Source organism: Xenopus laevis, chromosome 3L (assembly GCF_017654675.1).
Source record: "Xenopus laevis strain J_2021 chromosome 3L, Xenopus_laevis_v10.1, whole genome shotgun sequence".
NCBI classification, from domain to species: Eukaryota; Metazoa; Chordata; class Amphibia; order Anura; family Pipidae; genus Xenopus; species Xenopus laevis.
Window position 1 is genome coordinate 76,652,834 of NC_054375.1, and position 19,899 is coordinate 76,672,732.

The window sequence follows — 19,899 nt, forward strand, 5'->3', positions numbered from 1 at the left end:
CAAAACGACAACTTTTTTTTATCAATAAGACATACAACAGATGGGGATGGTGATGGGATTAGGATATATTCATATACTATACCTTAGCTACATAGACGATATCCTTAAAATCTGGACTCCTGGTGAAGAGGAAATTGAAACATTTCATAGAAACCATACATCTTTGCCATTGTCAGTTACAGATCAATTTCCTGGACATATCTATGCACAACTCCATCCAAGCCGCCATACAGTATATTGAAAACAAGTGACTGAGCACCCTACCTTTAGAAATATAGCTTCCAACCCAAACACACAAAAAACACCATAGTTTATAACTAGGACACAAGATACAACTGTATCTGCTCTGAAGACACAGACAGGAACCAATGTCTGGCAAACGTATTAATCAGTGATATAGACTGAAGACTATTGATAAACAAATTAAAAAAGCAAGCAAATTCCCAAGGTTGGACAAAAAGACAATCGTGCACCCCTAGTGGTTACTCACTACCCTCAGCTGGGAGTCCATAAACTATCTCAAAGGAGCTGCAACCAATATTCCAGAGAGGAAAGGTAACAAAATATATCCACATACGTGCCCATGCTTTCATAAAGAAAAAAACATATAAACAGCGTATTGTTCAGAGTTCCCTGGAAGTCCCAGTAGATAGTGGTTACATCCCTCTGTGAACACAAGTGATGCTGAACCTGTAGCCACTAACACAGCACAGACAAAGTATAGATACAGCATTCCCAAATGGAACACAGGGTATATCCTGTCACTCATCAAATGTAGTCTACCTAATTAGTTAAAAGCAGGTGGACAGTGGACAGAATGCCACATTTTTTAACAGTGCCAACCACTGTATTAGTGACCTCAACTTTAACTCACAAGAGGGAAAGAAATGTGGGGGAAAATAAGTGTGTGTGTGTGTGTGTGTGTGTGTGTGTGTGTGTATATATTGGTGCTGGAACAGAACTCGTCCTTACATGTTATATATATTAGGGATGCACCGAATCCAGGATTCGGTTCGGGATTCGGCCTTTTTCAGCAGGATTCGGATTCCGCCGAATTCTTCTGCCCGGCTGAACCGAATCCGAATCCTAATTTGCATATGCAAATTAGGGGTGGGGAGGGAAATTGCATGACTTTCTGTCAGAAAACAAGGAAGTAAAACATTTTTCCCCTTCCCATCCCTAATTTGCATATGCAAATTAGGGTTCGGATTCGGTTCGGTATTCGGCCGCAGTGCTTTAACATCATGAAAAGGATTGATGATTTTTTTTCACAAAGCCTTGAATTCCTACCTTTATCAGTTACAGCCAATAAACGGTATCAGGTTATCACAAAAAACACTTTTTCTTTTTTAATCCCGTTAAAGGGACAGAATACCCTCAGAATACCTACAGTTTGCCCATTTAAATATATACGCTATTTTTCATTTATTTCTTTAAAGATTCTGTTAGTGCCTTTCTTGTTCAGCCTGCAGCATTAGAGAAATGATTCACTGCACAATGTGTTATTGCCCAGTCAGGGGGTAGGCAGTAAAATAATACTACTGCCTACCCACAGATTACTATAATTGCCCTGATCCTGGAGGAGCAATTGTGGAACGGACGTTTAGCTCATGAAAACACAGAAATGAGCATTTTACAAATGGAAGGGTTATTGCCCTAAACATTAAATTTGATTCACAAGTCTGTGGATAAATACATTTATCTAAGGGTAGGACTACACTGACGTTTTCAGCGCGATCCGGGGCGCTGCGACAAGTCGCATGTGATGGAAATAAGGTAAAAGATAGAAATGTGGGATGAAGTCGCAGCGTTGATCCGACAAGACACTACTGTCGGATACAGACACGGTTCAACGCTGACGTGTCGCGTCAGATCAACATGACATTTTTTATGTTCGGGTGAAAATGAATAGGAATGATATAATTACACTTAAGAATTACTAATGTTATGACAGTATGCAGAAAACCACACACAGAACACCAAATATAACTGTAATTAATTATTTTGTTTCTTGTCATTGGAAGGTTTAATATATAATTAGAAAAGAACACAAGCCGATGAGCCAAATGTGCAGTAAAAAGTAATATATCGCTGTCACCTGACACCACTCGAAAACTGCACATATCTGCCACATTGTGGATGCACCTGCTTCCTAATTCAGGTGATTGCTACTGAATAAATAGCACATGTAACGCACCATTTTAGCATTATAAATCAATAAAGGCTACCCCTCAGGGAATAATTATCTCTATAATTACAATGCCCTATATTTCATGTGTTCAGCTCATGGTTTGTTGCATGTAAACACACTCATAATAGAAAAGCTGTTACACCCAGAGATGTGTTAAAACCATCTTTCTTTACTCTGTATTGTTTAAACCATGAGGACAATAGGAGTTTGTTTGTCTGATGAATGCCTTTCCCTGGTTCTGCTTAACTATGTTATCCACTGCAAGAAAGACATGTGCAGAACACCAACAAATATACATGGTGTTTAATCAAAGTGTTGAAGGACAAGGTAAACCAGCATACACTGAGGGGAAGGGGGGGTTTGACTGTATTCTCTGGGGAAGTGCCTAAGATTTTCCTGAGGCAGTGCTCTTAGTAAAAACACAAACACAGTGCTGCCATTTTACTTACCTTTCCCAGTGTTACACTCACTAACTGATTGTGCCATAGAGGATACCTGGAAGCACATAAAACAGTTGCATAGCACAGCTGTTTCCCTGTGATTCTTTTTCTGAAATGAAGCATTCAGAATGCCTAACATTTTGGCACCCACAGTTAAGTAGCCATTCTTTGTTCTTTTGTAAAACTATAGGGGTCACAGGTTTATCTAAATGTGTACATGTATATAACTTTATCTCCAACCCATCTATTTTGTCTTCATTTTCAAAGCTGCTCATTAAATTCATAATTTAAAAAAAATTGCCTTAACTGAGTAGTATTATTTTTGTAATTCAGGTGGGGAGGAGAATTCTTAGGGCACATAGGACACTTTCTTGCCTGCAGGAAATCGCACTACCTGCAGGAGACAATTAAAATAACTTGCTTGGAGCAAATGTACGATTTGAATTTTTGTGTTGGAACCATTAGATCGAATACTAACCATTCAAATTTTTTCTTAAATAACCTCCCAGTTGAATTATGATTATATTCGAATTGAAAAAAAATTCACATGAATTCGAAAATCGACCTTTGATAAATGGGCCTCCCCAAGTTCCACAAATGCTGAACAGACACATATCGATTTGTAAGAGTTTAGAAAGCCATAAACTGGCATACAGAGTTGCTACTGGGAAATCTAAAACTATATTAATTCATTCTTTTAATAATAAAATCCGTTAAGAAAATAATACAAAACATAATATTTTGTCAGTCACTATTTAAACTTTTTACAATGTGATTAAACTACCTCTTCAAGTCACAACGTAAGTAGAGGAGCACATGCCTGGTTGCAAAAACTGCAAAAGACTTGAGGACAGCACCAACGAATTCTTTTATATTAAAACGCCTTTATTCGTGGTTCACAGGGGCATCACGGCAACGTTTCAGGCCACATGGCCTTTTGTCAAGCTTGGTTGCAAAAACTGCCCTCAGGCTTCCACCCAAGTCTCCCCCCCCCCTACCCGGGGCACTTGCCACACACACTCTTAGCTCTGGGCCTCAATGTTGCACATGCAGTGGTGAGCCCTATTGTGGGGCAGGCTCAGTGGCCGTTGCAACTGCTGCCCCTCTGATAGTTACACCAATGTCTATAAGCTAAATGGTTATCTGCTTTTTTTGTTGCAAAGGCATTTACCAGGGATGAAGGTTTTTGCCAAAGACGTGTACCTTTTAACAAAGGCATCATATTAGTGTCCAGCACATTTGTTCAGTGCTTTGGAGATCAATAATCACTTTAATTGGAAATTGCTTTTTTTTTTTCTTTTGGAAACTGGTGTCTTAATACAGCCTTTTGCCAAAGTTGAAAAATTTGTGTGAATATTTGTAGATATGATTTTACAAAAATATGGTTTGTGCCCAGGGGATAGAACAAATGGTTATAGTCAATGTTCAACTTATTTTGTAGTTTGTATCGTATACAGCAGGCAGACTGCATCGGGCCATGCATTTCAAATTAACAGAATGAAATACAATACTTGTTTCCAGATTTTACTGCAAAACTTTAAAGGGGAACTCCAGCTTCCAAACGAAAACTTGATAAAGGGGTAACACAGAAACCCCTAATATTCCATTAATATTCCATTTTCTATGCTGCATTCCAGCTGGTTAACAGTTCTCTTTCTGCATCATTTGAAATCCTGGCAGGGAAGGAGGGACTAAAACACTGATGTTACAAATTGATATGATGATGATGATGATGATGATATATGAATAGATCAGCAAAAGAGCAGGGGGCTAGACTTGAAAAACTGTCAGAAACAATTAAAAATCATGAGAAGTCAGCATATTTTTGAACTGATGTATATTGCAAAGTTGCTTAAAATCATGTTTACTTTTCAAAAAGCTTAAGTTAACCGGTGAATAAAAAAATGTGAATTGAACCTTTTGCATAATGAAAAACCACGATAAACAAGAATAGTAATTACAGATGATAACCAGGGCAAAGACCTAGCTATCTAAAGGAGGGTCTTATGGTCAAATGAATTAAAGATAGAACTGTTTAACTATAAGGATCTTCATTAGGTATGGAGAAAGAAGGGTAAGGCATTTTTGTACCTATTAGAAAAGTGTAGAGTCTGAAGGGCAGTGCACTCACCCCTCAAAAAATGTAAAAAAAAAAAAAGCCCAGGTGCTGCTGTAAATAGTAATATCAGCATGAAGAATATGGAGCGCTCATGGGACTTAAAGGAATAGTTCAGTGTGAAATGAAAAACTGGATAAATAGATAGGTTGTGCAAAATAAAAAATGTTTCTAATATAGTTAGTTAGGCAAAAATGTAATATATAAAGGCTGGAGTGAACAGATGTCTAATAAAACAGCCAGAATCCAACTTCCTGCTTTTCAGCTCTATAACTCTGAGTTAGTCAGCGACTTGAAGGGGGGACACATGGTACATTTCTGTTCAGTGAGTTTGCAATTGATCCTCAGCATTCAGCTCAGATTCAAAAGCAACAGAAATGACCCATGTGGCCCCCCCTCAAGTCTCTGATTGGTTACTAACAACCTTTTCTTCAATTGAAGATATACCAGCGCTAAAAGCTCAGGGTAGACACAAGAAGGAAATGCAAACACAATATAGTGTAGTAGTTTTTAGATCGAATGAAATATATATAACCCCTTGTGCGGTAGTTAAACGATGTGGTTTTGGGGTCTTCCACCAAGGGGTTAAAAGGCCATTTTCCGTGCTTTTGGTAAATAATGTGGCCACCTCCTGTGTGGGGCAGTGGGTACTTACAGACGTTTATAAATATCACCAGCATATAATAAAATCCCTTGTCCTATTCTTGGTGAGTATATGGGGCAGTGGGTACTTACAGACGTTTAAAATTAACATCAGCATGTAATAAAATCCTTTATCCCAGTCTTGGTAAGCTCCAGGCTTCTAAAAAGCATATGCTAAAATCGTGTAAAAACTTCTTTAATAGATTAAAAAGATAAAAACATAGATTGCACTCACATGTGTGTGCTTAATATAAGCATAAAAAGCAGTTTGCATTAGGGTTTCTCAAGTCCTGCGGTCCATTAAGGTGTTACGATTTGCCTGGCGTTTGTTGGTAAGACACGCTGATCCTGGTCCCCCTCTGATGACGTCACTGCTCAGCCGACGCGTTTCGTCTATTGCGACTTTCTCAAGGCTTGAGAACCCACTGCCCCACACAGGAGGTGGCCACATTATTTACCAAAAGCACGGAAAATGGCCTTTTAACCCCTTGGTGGAAGACCCCAAAACCACATCGTTTAACTACCGCACAAGGGGTTATATATATTTCATTCGATCTAAAAACTACTACACTATATTGTGTTTGCATTTCCTTCTTGTGTCTACCCTGAGCTTTTAGCGCTGGTATATCTTCAATTGAAGAAAAGGTTGTTTGCATTTTGGTCGATCTGAGGGAGAACAGGTCATATACCGGCAAAGGGAGTGAACTGCAGAACCTTGGGATCTTGCCTTTCTGATTGGTTACTGCCTGGTAACCAGGGTAACCAGGCAGTGTAAACCAAGAGAGCTGAAAAAGCAGGAAGTAGTGATCTGACTGACATAATATACATCAAATCACTCCAGCCTTTATACATTACATTTTTGGCTAACTATCTATATTAGAAACATTATTTTGCACAGCCTATCTATTTACACAGTTTTTATTTTTATACTGAACAATTCCTTTAATTTATGTGTAAAACTTTAGTCGACGTTTCAGTCCTACACAGAGGACCTTTATTAAGACATCACAAACAGTTTCCCAAACCAACTGAAATAGTCAGTAGTGAGTGAAAATTGGCATCTAAAACCCACCCCCTGACATCATTGGTGTGAGGTATACAGTGTAGATTACATTACCATGTCTAGATCGTTAAAATGATAATCAAAGGTTAATTCGAGTTGGTAAAATAACAATGTGTGTGTTCAAAGGAGCACATTCAGAGTGCAGCAAAGTAGAATGTCCAAGTGGTAAATAAAATCATAAAACACATGGCCAAGGAAAAGCCAAAAAAGAAAACAGAGTAGAATATAGTCAAATAGATATAGATTAGGAGATTATGAGAGATAGGTGAAGAAATTAAGTGACCACCATGTACAGAGCCTTCAACACAGCCACAGGTTAGCAGAGTGGCAGTGTATGTAACACAGCAGTGTCATGCAGTTATCCTGGGAACCCAAAGATGTGAATAGGCATGGGGAGAAATGTACTGTCCACATTAAGTGGTATACTCATGGCTCATACAGGCACAATGCCTCAGCACATTAGTAGAGTATATGATAAAAAAAAAAAAACTGTTTCACAGAGAGATACAAACAGTAAACGAGAGACAAGTTAGCCTATTACTGGAGGCATATAATGCCCATATTAGCTGCCAAGTAGACTAACATTGAGTCTTTGCTACAACCACTAGCAGTACATGATGTGGATATATTTACAAGGGATTACACCTAGTTTACACACATTTAAGAGGCACTGCAGAATTTTTCAGTTTTACAACAGATAGATGTAAAAGATCTCTATACATCTAAGGAATAGAATCCATAAAATAAAATTTTTTGCATACATATATAGCAGCACATGTAATTTCATTCATTTGTAGATGTGTTGAGCTTGTACTGAGAAATAATTATTTACATTTGATGATAAGTACTATATGCCATTACAAGGGACCAGTATGGAGGGGCTAATATGGCTCCTGCCAAAATCTTCATGCACAAGCTGTGGACTGGATTAATTTTGAACCTCTATTTATTAAAAGGATCTAACACTAAAATGCTATATGAACGTGTTTTTCATATGCAAAGGTACTACTTGTGAACTACATAAAATTTTTTTTTATATATTTAAGCACAAGTCATAATACTGTAACATTTTCTATGGAGCTTGGGCCAACAAGGGTTAACTGCATGAATATGGAGGTAACCTGGGAAGGGAGTAAATGTCAAGCAGGGCTTACATGAGGTCTACCAAAGAGCCAGTTTATAAGGATTAAATATATTGTTTCCACAGATAAGGTGTACCAGCAACAGGGAGAGAAGATGGTTAATAAATACAACAACTTCAAAACCGAGAAGGCCCAGTTTTTCAAAAGACTTTCCTAACTTAATGAATTTTTAAACTTTAAAATAAATAAATAAATAAATAAATAAATAGTATAGTATCTATGTTTGGGTGGAATGAATTAAATGGACCTTTGTTATACGACTTTAAGGGGCAGATTTATTAAGGTTCGAATGGTAAATTCAGATTAGAATTTTCAAAAATACATTTTGGTCAAAACTCACACATTTGAACCTTAAATCACCAACTTAAAGTGGACCTGTCACCAAGACACAAAAATCTGTATAATAAAAGTCCATTTCAAATTAAACATGACATCTAATTTCTATTTTTTATTAAAGCATTCATAGCTGTTGTGAGTTCATTTAAAAATCTCAGCTGTCAATCAAATATAGTCTGCCACTGCCAGGTGGGCAGACAATTACTTTCACTTTCCATTCAGCACTTCCTAGATGTCACTGCTCTCCACATATTCTTTACCATTTAATTGTGTAGCCAGGGCATGGGGATGGACATCGGGTCCCCCATTTTGGTGCACAAACAAGATTCTGAGATGATCCAATGCTTGCCTTAAAGGGGTGGTTCACCTTTAAAGTAACTTTTAGTATGTTATAGAACAACCAATTCTAAGCAACTTTTCAATTGGTTTCCGTTATTTATTTTTTATAGTTGTCTTTTTCTTCTGATTCTTTGCAGCTTTCAAATGGGCGTCGCCGTCCCCTTCTAAAAAAACAAATGCTCTGTAAGGCTACAAATGTATTGTTATTGCTACTTTTTATTACTGATCCTTCTATTCAGACTCTCTCCTATTCATATTCCAGTCTCTTATTCAATTCAATGCATGGTTGCTAGGGTAATTTGGGCCCTAGTTACCAGATTGCTTAAAATGTAAATTGAAGCGCTGCTGAATAAAAAGGTAAATAACTCAAAAACCGCAAATAATAAAAAACGAAAACTGATTGCAAATTATCTCAGAATATCACTCTCTACGTCATACTAAAAGTTATTTTAAAGGTGAACAACCCCTTTAATATCATTGTGCACAAAATGGCTGCTGCCTGCTTGCTATAATTTTGAAATCCCAGACTGAAGCAAGCAAGATTCAAATAATTTATATAGTGTAATTAAAGTTCATTTTGCTTGACTAATGTGATAAAATAGGATTTTGAATAATTTTTTTGGGTGACGGGTCACCTTTAAATTTGAATGGAAACCCAATGGGAAACAGTTCTAATTCGACTATTCGCCACCTAAAGCATGCCAAGTTCATTTAAAAGTCAATGGCAGAGGTCCATTGAACCATTCAAATATGTAAATTGCTTTCCTGACATTCAATGTTTTTTTTTCAGAGGAAAACTTGAATAACCTCCCATTCAAGTTGTGAGTACAATCAAATTTATTAGAGTTAAAAAAAATTCATATAACTTCTAAATTTGGCCTTTTAGAAATCTGCCTCTTAATGTCCAAATATACCTCCTTCCATCACATTGGCATTTATCTTTGAGGCACCCTGATACTGCTGTAAAGGACATAGAGCGTTCAGATCAGTTGAAAGTTGTTCCTCCAGCAAACAAAAAAGTTTTTAGGCTTATGGAAAACATTTGGCCCAAGGCCACTCACTTGGTGTAGGTGGTAAGGAATAGGTCTAAATAGCTATGTTTGCAAGTTTAAATCTAGGGGAAACTTTGTTAAAGGAGAAGGAAAGCTACCAAAGCAGTTTATTGGCAATAGATTAGCCACAATAGTGCAAGCTATAACACTATATGTATTCTGCAGAATGCTTAACAATACCTGTGTAATCAGCTCTAGAAGCTTTCAGTTTGTTTAGGATAGTGGCTGCCATATTAGCTTGGTGTGACATCACTTCCTGCCCGAGTCTCTCCCTGCTCACTCATAGATCTGGGTTCAGATTACTGCAGGGAGGGGGGAAAAAAGTAGGGAGAGAGGAGCAAACTGAGCATGCTCAAGCCCTAGCCCTGGAGGTTTAAGCTGAAAACAGGAAGTCTGATACAGAAGCCCATGTGTACACAATAGAAGGAAAGAAATGCTGTGTTTCCTTTGACAGAGGACTCAGAGCAGCATTACTTTGAGGGTTTACTGGTGTATTTATATAGACTTTTCAGATAAAGATTAATTTTAGCCTTTCCTTCTCCTTTATTTTTTTTTTTTATCATTAGGAAAATGTGTTTTATTATGTGAATTATTATATCATTAAAATTATAAAATGGTTAGAATTCCCTAGATGTCTACCGTTCTTCCTACACAGTAACTGCAGTTACCTCTCATTCATAACACATATAATAGAGACAATAAACTCCCACTTATATTAGTGACAGAACGGGAAGAACATGGACTGACAAAGCTTTCAATAAAGCCTTATAGGCCAACACAGTGACCTGAACAACACAAAATCAATACAAGCCCCTAGCATTTTTCTATTCTTACATAGCCTTCTAAGACATGTGCTTATAAAGTATAAAGCATGTGAAAATCTGATATGCCAGTTGCTCTGGGAGGTTTTCATGTTTATAATAAATAGAGAGAAATCCTTGTAAAACAAAAAAACAACCAGAGCCACATTATATAATTTTATTATTTGCATTGTAAGTTTGATTCAGATAGAATAATAACAATCATTACTAAACCTTACACTGTAAAAAAAATCCTGTGGAAAACTTCTATGAAACCAGTTGCATAGGGATTGATAGGCAACAAATTAGAGTAAAGATAAATTATGACAAAAGGTCTGACGACAAATACAACATGCTATATACATGGAAATCTTTGCAAAAACACTTTCTTTTCTGACATGATATTTTGCATAAATAAAGTTAGTGAAACTGTGTTCGGAATTTGTTCTCTCATTATAATAAATAGGCTGTGTGTAAATCCCCACTCAGTTTGCTTACCTATTCCTTTCTTGCAGTAGACGTGCTTCTTCTATGCTATGGATTTGTAAATAACAGTATGTGTGAATTTTTTCTCAAAACCACATGAAGACCAAACAAGCTTCCCAACTAATGGAAGTGTCAAAGCTGCTATTTTTAGTGAATACCATCAAAAGCCTCTAAAGCTTTGTGTTTTAATGCCCAAATGTTTTCAATGATGTATTACAGTGTAAAAATGTGAAATATTGACCAAAATACAGAAAATTGCAGTCCTAGTCATTGGCTCATTGTGACTACATGTGTAATTACTGCAAGCAAACATAGCAGCAAAAGATGTTTTTGGTCAGGGGCCAGGAAACAAAGGATTGGTGTCATGCTACGTGGCAAAAATTTGGATAACACCCACTTTTTATGACCACGCCCTTTATACTCCACCCACTTTACTGTGTGCTTTCACCAAATTGTTAGGAAAACTGAACCAAAACATGATATTGAATTTATAAATGCAGTAATCCAAAAGATTGCTGATTGCCATGTATGGGTTATGAGATCTGACACCAGTTAATAAATCTCTGCTGAAAAGCAGACATTGATGGAGCATGGAAACTATATACCAGGTAAATGAATTTTAGTTTCTTTACTTTTGAGAGACAGAAAGAGTTGGATGTTGAAGTGCACTTACATGACATAAGACAATAATAGATGTTAGGAGACTGTTGATCTGTAGTATGTTTAAGCAGTACTAGCTGCCATGGAGACTCTGTGAATTTCATCTCCAGCACATTATACCAACAGAGAAGTGGCTAATGAAATCAGCATATCATCAAATATATGATTAGAACAGTGGGTCCCACATCCCAAAAACATTACTGTGCATAGCAGAAGAAACAGATTAGGTAGTGAGAGATGCAGACACCACAAGTACAATTCAAAAAGAGAGCTGTGAATGCTGGCACTACAAGCACATCATACCATGCTAAAAATGAATTCTGGTACCCAAAGTACATTACATGCAGAGACTTATGGGTTACCCCAAGGACAAAGAGGACTAGTGGGTAATAATCCCCCAATCACGTAATATAAAGAAGTTCTAGTATCGCAAGCACTATAAAAACATTATATAAGAAGAAGCAGAAGGAACTGGCATACCAAATGCATAGAATATAGGCAGGCCAAGCACAGAAGTGGTTATTGGTACCAAAAATACAGGATATATTAAGAAGCAGTGAACACAGGCATTCCAGGCATATTATAAAGTTTAGCATCTCCCCAAGCACTACCTCACTATTGACCTTCCAAAAAGCAAGGTATAAGGAGCTGGAGGCCTGGAGACATATGTAACCTGCAGGAGGGAAAGACATGCAATAACTGCATTAGTAATGCTGAAAATTCAAATATCTCTACCTGCTGGATCCCTTTTCTGATTAAACATTAATTTTATATTATAATGGGGCAGTTGTACATAATCTCCATTCTCACTGCATCAGTATAATAATAATATATGACCACCGTAATTTAGGCTGAAAAAAGACACGTCCTACCTTTTGGTCTAAGTGAAACCTGTCGAACTCCTAGTTGATACATAGGAAAAAACCCCATCTAAAGCTTCTCCAATTTTCCTGAAAAAATTCCTTACTGACTCCAAGAACAGTCGCTGGATCAACTTTATACTAAGATATTTAACCCTGTATTTCCTCCCTTGCTAAAAAGTCATCTACCCCTTCTGGAAGCTTAAAGGGGATGTTCATCTTCCAATATTTTTTTTTTCAGTTCAGTTGATTTCACCAGAAATAAAGAGTGTGTTCAATTGCTTTCCACCTTGTTTAATGTTCCTGCCTTTGGTGTCTCAGTCTGGCAGCTCAGTAATCCAAGTGCAGATTCTGAACTGTTACAATTTGCTACATTAGTTGATAAATTTCTCAGCAGCGTCTGTGGAATATCAGCAACTATTGTATCAATTCTAACAACTGCATCTAATGAAACTGGGGGATACTGCTCAGCAGGGACAAAGATAAAAAATGTATCAACTAAATGTATCAATTTAGAACAGTTTACAGAGTCGGTGGGCTTCCTGGGCTGCGCACAACTGTTGTCATGGTAATGGTGCGCCAGGGAGCTGGGATTGCAGATAATTAGAGCCCATTTACATTGTTTTTGTAGCGATTATAGACTGCAGCTTGGACCAGAGGCACAGCCCTCGGCCCACCATTGATCTGCGGCCAGCTGGTTGGGGACCTCTGCTTTAGAAAAAGGCAAAATATGAAGCTTTACACTTCAATTGTAGAAAGTAACAAATAGAAAATAAAAAGTAACTGGAAAAAGTCTTTATTTCTGGTAAGCTATTTGAAACAAACTGAAAAGAAAAAATGTTTTGGAAGGTGACCAACCCCTTTAATAGCACACGTATGTATTTTATACTATTTTTACTTTTGTTCTTTTCTGTTTTCTCTGTGATCTTTCTCTGCCCCTCTCCTCTATGCTTTTCCTGTTTTTATGTCCCCTTCTTACCATTTTCACCTTGTGTCTACCCCTACACAATTCTTTGCCTGGCCCTTCAAATTTCTCCAGTTCACCAGATCTAGTTTAATTCCTCTCCTTCCTACATTTGCCTTAACTTTTTCCCTCATACCTAAACTTTACATTTCTATATCTCTCTCTGAACGCACCCAAGCCACTCACCATCCTGCCCACTGGAACAGCCTGCTAATCATTCCCCACCCTCCTGAGTAACCTTCCTCTTCCCTGTGCTGCTCAGGACCACAGACAACCTCTCTGATGCTTTAATTTTCCTAAATAGTTTGCACCAGCAAGTTACCGCAGCTGAATGCCTGCAACTTCCTAAAGGGGGGGGGGGGGATACCCCTCATGCCAGGTTTTGATATTTTTGGCCACAACTGTGTAATTACTGCAAATGTGTTCTTTTCACCTGTCTAGACAGGGCATGCTCTCACTGGATTTGTGTATTCTGCAACTAGATTCAGGATAAAGTTTTCTCCAAAACCATGGCTTGAAACCAAGACCCTACTGTATAAACCCCTAAATGGTGTTTCATTGCTGCGGAACAAAAATAAATGAAAAAGTTTCATATATTTCTTAAGAGCTACTCTTGTATACACAGTTGCGCTCTCGATACTGTTCTCTCTAATTTCTTATGTTATCTTCAACTAGATTCAGGATAGCATATGGGGAGGAAATCAAAGTTTAACCGTTTTGCCATTACAAGATATAGAGGATATTCCTATAGTTTCCTTGTGGCCTCACACAGGGAATTGCACCAGTCACGAGTAGAGGACAACAGCTTCATAGCAGATATGTAGTTTCACAGGAAACAGAGAGAATAGTGATTGTCAGCTTGTGGAACATGCTTAATAATAAATAGGCATTAGCTAGCGTGAGCAGGCAGACATAAGGAATTTTGACTCTTCATTGCACAAAAACAAATAATTTCAAAAAAGAAAAATATGTTCTGGTTTTACTGTCCTAAATGTAAAAATAATAATAACCATCAGTTTTTGGAGGGGGGAGGGGCTGACATTCCTTCCTTCCACTTGTTGTTTAGAGAGTGTAATTCCAACCCTCTGAATAAAATCATATTGCATATTATTGAACTTGTGGTAATACACAGTAGCCAAAGTGAAGAACAGCGAAAAAGTTTGTTTGTGTAGGACTGCTTATGTGTTACTGTTAACTTTGTAGCAACAACATTCCAACCCAGGCAAAAAGACCATGCTTTATATTACTACATGTTCTGTTAGATTTGGTATGGAAAAACTGAAATGTAAATATACTTACTGTATATCCACTTACAGTACAATCATTTTGCAGCAGCACAGAACAGTATAAAACACAAAATAGTTCACCATTCTCAGAACATAAATGCAAAAAAAATAAAAAAAAATGTTATAAATCCATACTGGATTATACTCTCCTCTCTAAATATACTGTACTGTAACCAATGATACGAAGTATATATAAATGAGACCTCAGTGACCATTAGCAAACATTTCTTAATTCTCTTTATGTGGAGTATCTGGAAAGATAAAGCACTTATAATTTTGCCACTTCAAAGCAATTTCTAATATATATTAACAAAACATTTTCAATGGCTTTAAAGTTTGTAAATGTAATTTTGCAGTTAAAGGAGACATATTTTGTAGGCGACTATGTATACTGTATGGTGTTGTGCTCAATTTGCTCCTTTATTTGAGCTCCCTATAGATGTTCACTGGTCCGTGTACCTGTTTCAAATGAGGAGTGGGCGTGTCCTAATGGTCCCTGCCAGAAGCACAATAGGAGGGGGGGCAGCCAATCACAGCCCTATGGTCACACAAGCAAAGACATGCTACAGTTCCCTATCGGGTCAGCCTAGCTGCTGATTGGTTATCCTACAGTGCAGTGTGCTGAGTGCCGTCTGCTCCCCTGCACAGCCTGGAAAAGGAGGCACAGGAAAAGGAACAGATGGGTGGGACTAGTAGGGATTTTGCAGAAAATTTCAATAAAGTAACCAGAAACACAACTTTTTCAAACACATTCCGTCTATAACTAAAAGAGTAAAATGCACTGGTACATTCTTATTTTTAACATAAAATGTCTCCTTTAAAACCAGCTTTGTTTATCCCTCGGAGTCTGACTCATACAACAATGTAAAAGGAGTGAGTTCTCCTCAAGGCCTTTTATTTAGCCAACTTGCAACATTGCTTCAGCAGGCAAAGCCAAGAGTGAATATAATGTAAACAGTAATTGTAAACAGTTTATAATAGCTATTCATTTGTAAAGAATACATATTGGAAAGTTTTTTGGAATAAAATTTTTAGATGGAGCTGTCACTTTAAAACATTGGTCCCAATAGTGATGCCTGGGTCAAGAAAAGCTCGACCTGCACCTGCCTGACCAGGGTCCGGCTTCCCTCCACCTTTCATAAACCTGCCCCCACCCACCTTGCCAATGATGTCACAAAAAGGGCATGGTGGGTAGGCGTGCGGATCAAACCGGAAGCTGCAAGTGTAATGTCACCTGCAAGCGGCGCAGCGATGTTGGCCTGACCCGTGGGTATTAGGCCAGCCAGCACATCACTAGTCCCCAGCCAGTGGCTCATAAGCAACATGTTGCTCACCAACCACTTGGATGTTGCTTATCTTGAATTCTTGGCTTGGAGGCAAGTTTTGGTTGCGTAAAACAAGGTGTAGTGGCAAAAAGAGTCCCCTGTAAACTGCCAGATCACACAGGGGCTAGCAAATAGCTAATCACAGCCCTATTTGGTTCCACAAGGAACATGTTCCATCATTGTTTTGCTCCCCAACTGTGGTAAAAAAATGTTGTGGACACCTGACTTAAAACATGCCTGCATAGAGCAGTAGGGGTGGTTGTAATTGCAGGAGGAAGCCCATTGCTGTCATGTTGCCCAAGTAGCCCAGCAGGAAGTTGTATAGTAGCCCAGTGAATGCCCCACCAACACAGGGAGGTGTCCGCTCCAGGACCAGAGAGGCTGCTGCTATCACCCACCTGTTGCACCGCCCCAGAAGCACAATGAGAGAGTAACTCACCTTCTGCTGTCTCCTGGCCATATCGGTAGGTTGCTTGGCATTGAACGGGTAAGCGATGCATCTCATGACAAAGACATAGAGCTGTAGTCTGCTTTTTCTCTCCTTCTCTTCCTTCTGCAGTCTCTCCTGCTCTTCTCTGCCCTCGCTCCGCACCGACGGACTGGGACTGGCAGGTCTGGGCAGGGTTGAGCGGGCAGCGTTGTCCCTGGCGTCCCACTGGCTAGTTCCACCGCTCGATGCCACCAGCACATCTGGCGCGTCTTCCTCCAGCAAGTCCTCGGGCTCATCGTCGCTGGAAGACGGATCCAACATCCTCCTGGCAGCGCTCTCTCACTTCCCTTTTCACTTCCCCGAGCCGCGCGCTTTCCTCACAGGCTGCCCAGTCACCGAGGCTCAAGCCGTGCCTCTACCTTTCCGGACACGTTGAGGGTTCCTGGAACGGCTTCCTGCTGGAGCCCAAAACAACTACTAATGACAATAGGAATGGCTGCAGCCTTTCACCTTACAAATATATAAGCCGTGCATCGGAAACTCGACCTCAGCTTGCTCACTCCCCGTCTTACACCCCCATTCCAAAAGTTTTGCTGCCAAACCTCTAGCTCCTTAAAAGTCAGCGCACTTGTTGCACGATTAATCAGGGCTGAACCTTTCCGCAGTGACTCCTGTGTTTGCGGCCAGCGGCCAGCTCTTCCAGGCGGACGGTGATTGGTCGGCGGCTGTGGGCGTGGAAATGGAGGTGGGCAGGTTGGATCTCTCTCCTGTAATATCTGAGCAACAGTCAAACCTGGGCAGAGACAAATAATGATGGGAGGAAGACAACAGGTGCTTTGAGGAACAACTAATGTAAATGTAAGGCCGTATTCACGCAAGGGCATTTATTTAGCGTTCAGCATAGGTGTGTTAGATCCACCGCTTACTTGGATGTATTGCCAATGCCAAGGAAATCCAGCAGGGCTATCTTACTAAGGTGGAGGGCTTGGCTTTATATATGTGCATAGACCATCTGCAGGACTGCTAAAGGCAGAATATTTCTGCAAAGCACCGACTTCATATTCTGTAATTCACAGTAATATTAGTGCAGAATAATCAACAGTATACTTTACTATTTCATATGTACTGTGCTTAAAATCTGAACTAAAAGTCAAATTATGCTCTGGCATTTCAGGTATACACAGAGGCCCAACCAGCCTACTACTATATAGTGACTATTTGCAACTTGCTGCAGCCACTGTGGTATTTGCCAGAACCTACAGTTTATACATCCAGGCTTGCATTGGAATGAGTCAGTGTCGGACTGACCCACCGGGATACCAGGAAAACTCCCGGTGGGCCCAGGTGTCAGTGAGCCTCTTCTAACCATTTGGCCTATTTTATGGTCATTTCCTATTTCTTTATGGGAGCAAAGACGTTTAATAATGGAAGAACAGAGTAGGGTAAAAAGACTAGGAGAATAAAGAGGTTAGTGAGGAGAAGAAGTATAATAGTTTGGAAAGTGGGCCCTCAGCCTAAGGTTTTCTGGTGGGCCCCTGGCATCCCAGTCCAACACTGGAATGAATGGTGGAATTTGATAAATGTGGTGGAATTTGATAAATGTGGTGGAATTTGATAAATATGGTGTCATGGCAGAACAAAACATCAGCATTTTTATAGTGAATCATGTACCCCCTATTGTCAAATATTATAAGTTACCAAAGAGATCCATGATCATATAAAGCAACGTGCCAAAGGCCCATATGTAATGATATCATTTACAGAATATTCATCTTTCATTATTCATCTTTTGCATATTATGTAGGGAATAACACACACCCTACTGCCATTTATAGGGTTTAAGACAATACCATGTTCTGCTGTCAGAGCGATTTATAGCTCACACGGAAGGGAAGCAAAATGCTCAGAAATAGCCCTTCACAAACTGTCTTGGTAATCATGTTAACCCTGCCAGTTCAACAACACTTTATAATTTACAAGTGTTACTTTTGTGTCAAAATATTAAGAAGAAAGGAAAGCACAACTTTCCTGGACAACATATTGCTCAGATAATTAAGCAAATGGAATACCAATGTCCGACTATCTTTTATAGCACAAGCTTGAATCCACAATTCTCCTTTGGCTCCAGACAAAATGAATCCAAAACCATCCATGGCTCACAATGGTTTGGGCATTTCCTTTACCAGCAGCTCCAATTCTCCTAATATGTCATTCTTGGACTCCACCTTTAACATAGTAGATGATATGGTGATTATAAACTGGTACCATAAACCCACTACACCCAGTACACTTGTTATAGATGCTTGAGATTTGTTCCACATGGAATTCCTTTAAATTACAGCTCATTAATGTTTGGGACTGTTTTAATGAACAAATCTAGAAGTTTGGAGGTATCAAGGCAGCTTATGATAGGGTGTCCTCGCTCACAATATAACTCTAGGAGAGGCACCATTAGGGATGTGGCACTTTGTTATATTTTCATGTATTCCTGTGATAGTTACCAAGTTAATGACTTTAAGAAATATTGTGGGATCTTACGACAGGATTCTGTTTTAAAATCTTGTTAACAGTCTGGCTTTGCATATAAGCAAATATGACAAACTCAGCGAATGGACTGCACTTCTGAACAAGGCTTTATTGGCAGGTTGCTGTACAGTGCCTAACACGTTTCGGGAGTAAATCCTTTAATCATAAGCAAATATGCATATATGCTCGCCTGATGTTTTGATACAATTTTGCAACATTATTAACTGCATAGCATGTTCAATATAACAGAATACAATGTTATCATATTTATCCAACCTTAGAGCTGCTAAACTATTCCAATGAATATGATATTTGTGGTACGGGTTTTTAATGTTTATTACTTGATTGGGGTTTAAAATAAGTGTGCTATTGAATGTATATCAGTCGTGGGCAGTACCCAGACCAGCCCAAGCTCTGTCCTGGATCTACCCCAGCCCTGTCCAATTCCCCACCACTGGACCTCCTTTTGGCTTAATTCATGTAAATCTGTCTGTACTTCCCACTGGAATGTAACAAAAGCCTATTTAACAAAAATTATTCAGGGACCCTACTACCAGAGAGGGACCTGTGGTTAGGTTGAAGGAGAGGGTTAGAGAAAGGATGGAAATAGAAAGTGTTGCTTTGTTTGCACACAGCTAGCTGCATATGTAGCGGCACTGAAAGAACTCCTGTATCACAATGACACCACAGCAGTACCTGTTTACCGCACTTTTACTTTATGTTATAAATGGCACCTTCTGATGTTAGAATAATTATAACAACAACACTTATGTTGTTGAATAGATTATAGAGTAAATAGGACTGCCATCAGAAACCCACTTTTTTAACAAAGTGTAACATTTGGGCACCCATTTGCCATACTGTACTAGGGTAACAGATCACTTAATAAATAAAGACACAAGGCTGCAAGGTTGAATACTGTACTTTTATCCAAGTAATGAAATGTATTCCTTTGGATTTCTCAGAAAACATACTGCATGGGAAAGGGGCAGATGGAGAGTGGGACTCGTTCACAATATACTGTATATATACACTATAAAAGTCACAATACAATGCTGATAAGTAATGGCCCACCACCAAGGGAGCACAGTAGACCAGTTCGTTAATAATTGTAGCATCCTGGGGGGGGGGCTGCCCCTGCTAACTGTAGTATGGTTTTATGAGGGTCTTGCACTCCCCCTTTCAAGGTGACCACTCATTAATTACAGCATTTGCAAGCTATATTATAAGATGAAATGGAC

General features: G+C 39.0%; 1 protein-coding gene across 11 annotated transcripts in view; it reads right to left on the reverse strand.

Moving 5' to 3' along the window:
- Positions 1-16,820, reverse strand: part of cadps2.L (Ca++-dependent secretion activator 2 L homeolog) — a 158,763-nt gene extending 141,943 nt beyond the window's left edge. For 3 of the 11 annotated variants that reach the window (XM_018252576.2, XM_041586413.1, XM_041586411.1), the window contains exon 1: positions 16,142-16,816. In XM_018252576.2, the coding sequence (XP_018108065.1) occupies positions 16,142-16,453 (312 nt within the window). In that variant the 5' untranslated portion in view covers positions 16,454-16,816. Of the gene's footprint in view, positions 1-16,141 lie in introns of all 11 variants that reach the window. The other 8 variants (XM_041586410.1, XM_041586409.1, XM_041586408.1 and 5 more) reach the window with 6 other exon arrangements.
- Positions 16,821-19,899: the final 3,079 nt, after the last annotated feature.